We start from the raw sequence: 9,036 nt of genomic DNA on the forward strand, positions 1-9,036 counted from the left end.
AATACTTGAAAATAATTTTACAACTCATATTAGAGCTGAATTTTAAGGTCACAGCTTGGTTGCAGCCAAGTCAGTATGCAACCTTGATAGCAAGGTCTGTTGGGTTGGTTGCACAAGTTAGTAATAGAACTGGGGATGGAAAAGGCTTTTTGGTTCCATTTTAAAGCACTGTCCACATAGATCACAATTAACTCACACAATTAACTCACAGGCAGCAGTGAAGGAGGTGGTGTCTTGGGATCCTTGCATGGGGATGGGTGGGAGAGGGTTTCTCAGCAACATAAAAATCTTAACTTTGCTGGGTAATGTTAGAGTGGCAGGTGCTCTGAACAATCCAGGCAAGGGGAGAGTCTTCAAATAGGTATTTGTGCAGATAAGAGAGATAAAAGTTCTTGGATATTTGTATAAGAATGATGTAACTGCTGGGCATCCAGATTTCAAAGTACTTTTCTAGGATCACAATGTAATTTAAATGTGAGCGAGCTTGGTTTGTTTGTTTTTTAATGCCTGCCAAAATCTTTCTAGGAACAGGATATAAAACTGCTGCTTGGTGACTTGTTCTTTCTGTTTTGATCCTCACTTTAATTACAGCATGTTTGATTGCTCTTTTCATTCACTCAGGAGGCAGAGCAGTTACTTTTTTCCCCCCTTTCCTGTGTGTCTTTTTAATGGGCATAAAACTTGGTTGGATGATTATATTCATCAAGTGACTCAACTACAAACTAAGATCTTTAGATTGTCCTTTGGAACAGCTACTATGGTGCTTTCATGTTGGGAAACACTGTAGAGGTCAGAAGGTTATTTTTCCAATGCCAAGCTTTCTGCATGAATATGAGGCTCCTTATTATTATAGTTGTTTGTCAGAGGTTCACTGTGGTTTCTTTCCTGGTTCATACTAGAGGTTTTGTCCTTCCATTTTTTTTCATGTCAAGTTTGTCCCAAGGCCATAACTTTTCTCTGTGGTCTGTAAACTTCCTAGTAACACATCCCAAGTATAGGGATCTCCCATTTTCCTTATACTAAGAGTTGGGGTGAGAATAAAGTTAGATAGTTCCTGGAGTAGAATATTTGTGTTGGTATAAAGCAGAACTGCTGCTGAGAGATGCTACCCTCTTTCCTTTCCCAGTTGTTATGTTAGCTATTCAATGAAGCAGATGAGGAACACACCTTTGGTTGAAACTAGTCTAGAAGACAAAGTGTTTGCTGCCTCAAACAGCCCATGAGACTTCAAAGTTCCACAGAAAAATGGAGGAGAATATTAAAGGTGTTGGAAATGTGGTCACTTGTCTATTGGATCCTCTTGTTCCTTTCTTAAGGGATGCAGCTGGCTGGTTTTAAGGGAGTTTATGGGTAAGGGCTTGTCTGTGAAGGGAATGAAGTGTGTAGTTAGTGTGTGCTAGGCTAAGAGGTAAATTTGCCATGTAGTTTGCAACTCCTTGTCAGGTGTCCTGGTGGGTGCTCTTGCCTTTCCTCTTCCTTCTAGTTCATCTCCCTCCAGCACTAACAGCAGAGGGAGCTGGAGGTGGTGGAGGCTGTTGTGTGGATTAGCTTGCCATTAGACTCTTTGTGGGGTGCCGGTAGCTCATACACATCAGTGTTGTACAGGGTGCTGTGGAAAAGTAGTAGAAAAGAAGGGGAGGTGGGAGATGATGAATGATCCTGTTGATCTCAGCTGTCCACCTGCTTAGCATGGTTGGAGCTGACAGCAAGGTCATAGTGTGCAGTGGCTATTTTGGTTGAGGGAGAAAGATCAAAAAGAGCAAACTGCTAATGGAAGTATTTGCCCTGTATATCTTACAGGTAACATTTTTTTTCTTCCACTGGCCAAAACAAGTTAGCTTGGAAAATGGTTTTGCTAGTGTAGCTGGGGAGGCCTGTTTGTGTCTGTGAGCCATGGAAGTTGCCAGCAGCCTCTGCAATCTATAGGACTTGTTCCTTTCCCCCAAGTCCCCCAAGAGAGGAGGCAGAGGCTTTGCAAGCCACTTCAACCCCAGGGACTCTGCTCACATGGTGGTTCTGATCTTCCCCTCCATATCCAGCACTCCAGATCTGATACAAAGCTTTTTTTTAACTTATAATCATTTTCCAAATACAAAGTTCCCCCTATCCTCCCTCCAGACCCACAATTTTGTCTGTCACCTACATTTTCTGTTTTATCTCTTTATTTCAGTTTTGTTTAGGTGAGTGTTCAGCTGTGAGCATATTAATTGTGGCAGGGGAAATAAGTAGAGGTGAAATGGTGGTTATGGTTATATGGGAAGGTGTTAGTGGGTACCCACAACTAAGGCTGTACTCCATGGTCCTGCAGGTGTTTGAAACTGCAGCTTTTCTAACTAGATGATGGGCTTTCCAGGTGTTGGTGTTTTTTTAATTTCAATTTTCCATATTTTGCAAAGCTGATAGAAATAGGTGAGTGATGTCTGGGATGTTCCCTGAAATGCTGGAGTAGATAGTGTTCAAAGGATATAGTTTGAGGCTCAGACAAGGGTCTGCCCTCCAGGAAAATGCAGGACTTAACTAATTGGCTAAACTCCACCCTATAATTGTATATAAATGATTCATTCTTTCTGACTCATGACTTCTTCCTATGATAAGACTATATTTTTTGCTATCTTGCAGGTGGCACCATGTTTTAATTGATTCTTTTGAGACTATTTTTCTTTTAAAATAGTGCTGTGCACAGAGTCCTGGTGTTTTCTCTGCCATATAAGTGTATTCTGTGAAGATTTTAGAGAGCTATGTTACTTTCCAGAGACAGCAAAGATGTATGAAAGTTGGAGAATATAATTCAGATTTACATATTTTTGGTACATGTTCCATCACACTGTTTTGGCTATTAAGAAGGATGCTGTGTATTGTTCCTTCCCTTCTGTGAAATTTTAAAAAATGCAAAACAGCCTTAGTTTGTACAAGTTGCTGAAATGGGTGATGCAGGTCACACTTGAGTGGAAATGGTATTTTACAAAGGAGATTATGGTCTACTCTTATTTTAAAAAAGACCAAACAACACCAAACCCTAGAAGTATTTACGTCTTATGTTCTTTGTCTTTGATATGTTACAAGTAGGATTAGGAAAGTGTTGTAAAAATAATCCTTATGTCCTGCTTCAACACACTCTTGTCAAGAATTTGTCTATATTCTGTCCAAAAGTAAGTTAATTTAAAGTTGTGGAGTTCCATTATGTTTCTGAGATGACAGAAATGTTAGTCTGGTTTACTAGTGCACTTTTCTGCTCCTTGCCAGAAAAGTGTTTTGGGAAAGGATGGATTTTCTGCCACTCTTTAGCCTTCCTGACACCCCTACTTGAGCTGGTGTTCCTGGGTAAGTGGGGTGCACACTGCTTCATGTCAGCTGTATATTATTTCCAGTAACTTTAGTTTCAGTACAGAGTTCTCAGTCCCATGGGCTCTGCTCCTGCAGTAGTTGAGGCATGCTGGTTGGTCAGGCTGCACTTCATACACTCCCTAGTTTGTGCCTGCAAACTGGACATGGGTTTTCTTCTCTGCAACTCCTATCTTGCTTCTTAGAACAAGGAGGATAGTGTGTGATTCCTCCAAGTGCTTACTAGGAACTGGTGAAAAGCCAGCCTAGAAGTCTGGTCATTGATATTGTTACAAGACACAAGAAACATCCTGGAAGCGTAATAAATAAATGGAGAATAATTTGAAATGTTTTGTGAGGTTTATTTGTGAAAATAACCACAACGATATATCATCAAGATCCTAGAAATGCAAGAGCTGGCATCTTAGAGGTACTAACACAAGTCACATTAAGTGCTGACTGAGGGTGTGCAAATTGACTTTCCTGGTTTTGTATATTTTTAACATTCTCCATTTCTTCTAATGCTAACATATTAGCAAAGGTTTTTTGTAGTGTCTGGGTATTTGGTTATTCAAAACAAATCACCTGTGCTTCTTCATACTAGGATTTCAATGAGTGTATACCCATTCAAAAGATCTGATTAAATAAATAAAAAAAAAGATGCAGAGCAACAGCTTTGATCCAGCAAGATTGTGAATACTCTGGCTCAGTTCCATGTCACAGAAACACAAGATGATGTCTCATTGTATGAGTTTACTTCGATAGAATTGCTGATGTGTATAAAATGCTTTGTGCTTAATTGTGCCAAGTGCTTGGCACCTATTGGAGTTAAGACCTTTGATCTTGTTAATTTTAAAATATGTGATAGTTTAAAATGTTGAATTGCATCAATTTTCAGGAAAATCAAGGGGGGGTTCAGTTAGTTTTTTTTCAATATGCAATGGAAATGGAAATTATGAATGAAATAAAATAGAGATTAAAAGGGGTAGTTTAGATTTGCTTACCAATTGTTTACACTTAAAGGAGGGGTTTTTTGTTTAAGTACCTGGCTGCTACTTTATGTATGTATTGAAGAAGTGAGTTTGTGTATTAAATTTCTGGCTGCAAACCAGCACTGATGAGCTACTGCTGAAATACAGGCTGAACTTGCCTTGTTCACCTGAAAATGCAGGCATTTGATTGAAAGGCAAATATCAGGTAGGTGAAATCAAGTTAAATATTGAAAAGATTGACACAGATATTCAAACGTTGTATAAAGAAATAGTGTGTCAGGAATATCTAGTTAAGAGCAAACATGTTTGGTGTCCCACTTGTTTAGATTGTGTCATGAAATGCTGGGTTTAAAATTTTTAAAGCATGTGTGCAAAGTTACTTTAGTAAATAAAAATGTATGCAAAGAGTAGAGATATAAAAGTACTTGAAAAGTTCATTTGGCTTTTTCTCAGCAAGCTACAAATCGTGTCACTGAGCATGTAAAGTTGCATTCATCAGTATCAGGTACATATTTTTAAAATGTTGCACTCCTCTGTAGTTTATAAAATTGATGTTCTGCAAATTTGCCACTTGGTGGTGCCAGAATGATTTATAAATCATAGATGTGAGCTTAGACGAGATGTTGAAGTTGTGTCTGAGGAGTGTACACTAAGAGGTAAGTAAAATTTGATTGGAAAACTGATTGTCTGATGGCTCTGGTGCAGCTCTACTCAGCAGTAGTTCTGGCCTCCATCCCTCAAGCCCCAGATCTTGAGTCCCTCTCTGTCCCTCAATACAAAAGAAAGTGTATGGCAAAGCTACATCTGTGAGGACAAAGTTTCTGGAACATTTCTCCCATACCATGTCCCCAGCCAAAAATAGCTTGGATTCGGCAATATTCCAGGATGGCTTTGGGGTTTCTGGAGGCAGCTGCAGATGTGCTGCTTGCAGTAGTATTTTTGTAGATGTTTGACTGGTGTGGTTCCTGTCCAGTTCTTGTTTTAATGCTGCCAACCTTTTTACATATTTACCACAGAGTTTTGTTTCCCTGAGTTTTAGGAAGGGCAATGACCACGTAAATGAATCTCTAAACAAAAAGACTCAGTGACCAAATTAACCTTCCTCCATCTCTCAGTTGCAGGGCTGCTCTTCAGCAGGCTTTCAGTTACTATTTTTTATAAAGTTTCTCAATTTGTCAGTGTTTCTATATAACCAGTGTTTAGCATTGAAGTATATTTACAACACACTTCATAACTTCTTTTTTTTCTCTCTGTCTCTCTCAATCCTGCAGTTCCAAAAGAACTGGTGGAGCTCCACTTGAAACTGATGAGAAAGATTGGGAAGTCTGTCACAGCAGACAGATGGGAAAAATATTTGATCAAGGTACAATATGTGCGTTGTTTTATTCTGAAGAGCTGGAATTATGGTCATGATGAGCTGTTGTGTCAGCAACCCCTGGTATGAATTATAGAGAGCCCTGGGCTGTGTTGTGGCCAACAATGGTGTGTGTGCCCAGACTCAAGTTGCATAAGAGCCCAGGCTAACTTTCAGCCTGTGTAAAAAAAAATATCTCTGAAAACAGACAACATCTTCTGCATGTAAAAAGAGTGTGCACCTTCATACCTGCAGTAAAATACATTCTTTAGACTCATAGAATCACAGACTGGCTTGGGTTGGAAAGGACCTTAAAGATCCTCTAGTTCCAACCCCCCTGTATGGGCAGGGACACCTCCCAGGAGACCAGGTTGCTCAAAGCCCCATCCAACCTGGCCTTAAGACCCTAAACAAAGGAGAGGATGTAGTAGCCTGCCAACAGGCTAAATTGAGCAGAGAGATTTACACAGTAACAATTCATTTGTATATCAATTGTCTGGATATAATTTAACTGTTGTGATTTGGTTGCTATTCATACAGGGATTTACCATATGGAGTTCTTGTAGCATGTGTTAACAATAATAAATGCAGTGATTTATGTCTGCATGCTCAGAATGGCACAGCTGAGATGAAAATGTAGGTATGCCTCAGTAAAAATACAGCATCCCATTGGTTTGTATAATTCTGTATTGGTGTTTTAACTGTGTCTGTACCATGGTTGGCACCTTCCATGCAAAAAGTTTTCAGTGTGACGAATTTACATGGGTTCAGTAAATAAAAATAGGCATACTCAAAATGAATAGGTTTCCATTTTCCCATGGGATATGTTCCATATGCCTTATAATCCACAAAAAGATCTTCTTGGTATTGTCTGTGCAGTCACAATCTCATCTTACTTAGAAATACAGAGTTATGGTAATAGCAATGATACAAATAATGACACTTGGCAAATCCAGTTGCAGATTGCCCCCTGAAATGTTATCTATAAGGTTAAGATGATGTTTTTAGGACTTGTAATATGTCTGGAAATATGTCTGAAGTGCCTTAGGTTAAAATAACCTCTTAACCAATTGCTAATGATTTATGATGATGTTTTAAAATAATAATGTAATAATGTCACTTTTGTGTACTTCATACGGAGTCCTGTGGTTACTGAATTTTGTCAAATTCCTTAATATACCAAAAAGCCATTGCAGAAAGCTGAGAAAGCAGAGAGAAAAGCAAGCTTATGAGGGAGTAGTTTGGAAAATCTTCCTTCAGCAGACAGTGGAAGGATGGGAAATTGGTAAGGAAACCCTCCCACACAGTCCTGTTAAGACCAAGTGAGTGATAATGAGTTTGACTTCATTTAACAGTATTTAGAGCTAACTTGAAGCTCGTTCTAGTCAGTGGTTCAAAGGAGCCTAGAAGAACAAAGGAATTTAAATATAATTCATTAGAGAGGTATGCTGGTATTGTGCCTGTTTTGAACGGTAGAATTAATTTAGAATATTGGGAAATGCCACAAAAATCTGAAAAGATGTGGAACCAGGGAGAGCATGTTTGCAATATTGTTTGACAGAGTACTCAGGCCACGTTCACTGTCTTCTGTCTGTTAGAAACTGCCAGTGTGCTGCTTCAATAAAACAGGGTTTGATACATTCCAGATGTGACCATTTTGTAATTTCAGAGGAAGCTAAGTGGAAAACATTCAAACTTACATGGCCTTACTATTTATGTGTGTGTATTTTAGTCATGTTTTGCTTATATGCCAAGTGTTTATAAGTGATGCTTTGTTTGACTGCCATCCTAAGTAATTGTCTCTAAGCTGTGGCTAGAATTTTGACAGATGAATATATTTTGGGATATGAAGTGAACGTGGCAGTTGAGGGTTTTTTCCTTTCCCTCTTCTGATGGTGAACCCCCAAGTTGGCTCACCAGCATTACACACTAGTCTCTTGGGAAGAAAATGCTGTAGGAGGCTTCAGGAATCTGACTTTTCGCTGTGCAAAGAGTTATAGAATGGTTCAGGTTGGAAGGGACCTTAAAGACTATCAGGTCCCAACCTCCCTGCTATGAGCAGGGACTCCTCCCACCAGACCAGGCTGCACAAGCCTCATCCAACCTGCCCTTCAACACTCCCAGGGAGGGGGCAGCAACAGCCTCCCCAGGCAACCTGTTCCAGTGCCTTCCTACCCTCATGAGGAAGAACTTCTTCCTAAGGTCTGACCTCAATCTCCCTTCTTTCAGTTTAAAACCATCACCCCTTGTCCTATCACTGCCCTCTTTGGTGAAATGCCCCTCCCCAGCTTTCCTGGAGCCCCTTCAGGTACTGGAAGGTGCTCTGAGGTCTCCTGGAGCCTTACATGGTCATGTGTGGCCAAAGTAAAGGTTTGTCCTAAACATTTTAAGAATGAAGAGGAACTGTCCAGAAGTTTCTCTTGAGAAAGTTGTGGTTGGGTTAATCCAGACTGCACTCTCTCCTGACCATGCTTTACTCCACTATTTTCAAACATATTTTTCATTTTTATACAGGTGAGCTTTCCCTGGACTGATCCAATTGGAACCTTCAATCCTGAAATCAGCATGTTCTGAACACATTGTTGTTTCTGCCCCAATTAGTAGAATTCAGGTGTCTCTGGCCTCACCCAAGCAGTCTCTTCTGTTATGTCTTTCACCTTCCTGTTTTCATTGTTCAAAGTGAAGATTTGGAGCATGATAATAGGAAGGGTCGGATGCCATCACAGCTGCTATGGAAATATCTGGGAGAGGTTTCAGTGTCTCTCCTGCAGGGTGCTGCCTCTGCAAGCTGCAGGCTTCTGACCCATGTGAAATGTCCCCCCTGTGAAGGCAGAGACCAACATTTCAGCAGAGCCTGAGTCAACGAAATCTGTAGTTGAGGGTTGTGACAGTACTTGTCAAGAGAAGGCACAATCATCTGGTTTTTAATTGTCACAATGTAGTCATTTCAGTTTGAGCAGATGCTTCATCAGCCCTGATGTCTCTGAGCCATTGTTTTGACAGTCACACACTTCTGCAGCACATGAAACTTGTCTTTATTGCTTTCATACTTAATAAGTAAAGAACAGAGACTGGCACATGCCCTTAGCAAGGGGTTTGATGCACAGTCTCCCAGGGTTCTTCACACAACATTGTTGAAAATGAGAGAGCAAGCAGGAGTGTTTGTGTCTCTGTGTGCTTTGGCTTTGCAGCAGGGAAGTAGCTGTGTAATGTTCCTTAACCTTGGAGCAGCAAAATTTGTCTTGCCATTTCCAGAGAAAGTTGCTTTCAGATGTGACCAACAAATTTTGAAGTAGCTTAATGACTGTCTTGTGTTTAATAATAATTTGGTGATTGGGAGACCACACTGTTTTGGTGGAGTTTGTTCAG

The 9,036-nt window shown here is 40.1% G+C and overlaps 1 protein-coding gene across 1 annotated transcript in view; it reads left to right on the plus strand.

Moving 5' to 3' along the window:
- The first annotated feature begins 5,590 nt into the window (after positions 1-5,590).
- Positions 5,591-9,036, plus strand: part of RSF1 (remodeling and spacing factor 1) — a 36,114-nt gene continuing 32,668 nt past the window's right edge. Inside the window, 1 exon segment of the mRNA XM_010001055.1 lies at positions 5,591-5,676. Coding sequence (XP_009999357.1) covers positions 5,620-5,676 — 57 coding nt within the window. The 5' untranslated portion in view covers positions 5,591-5,619.

The sequence above is a fragment of the Chaetura pelagica genome, unplaced genomic scaffold (genome assembly GCF_000747805.2).
Source record: "Chaetura pelagica isolate M959 unplaced genomic scaffold, ChaPel_1.0 scaffold56, whole genome shotgun sequence".
In the NCBI taxonomy this organism is placed as follows: Eukaryota; Metazoa; Chordata; class Aves; order Apodiformes; family Apodidae; genus Chaetura; species Chaetura pelagica.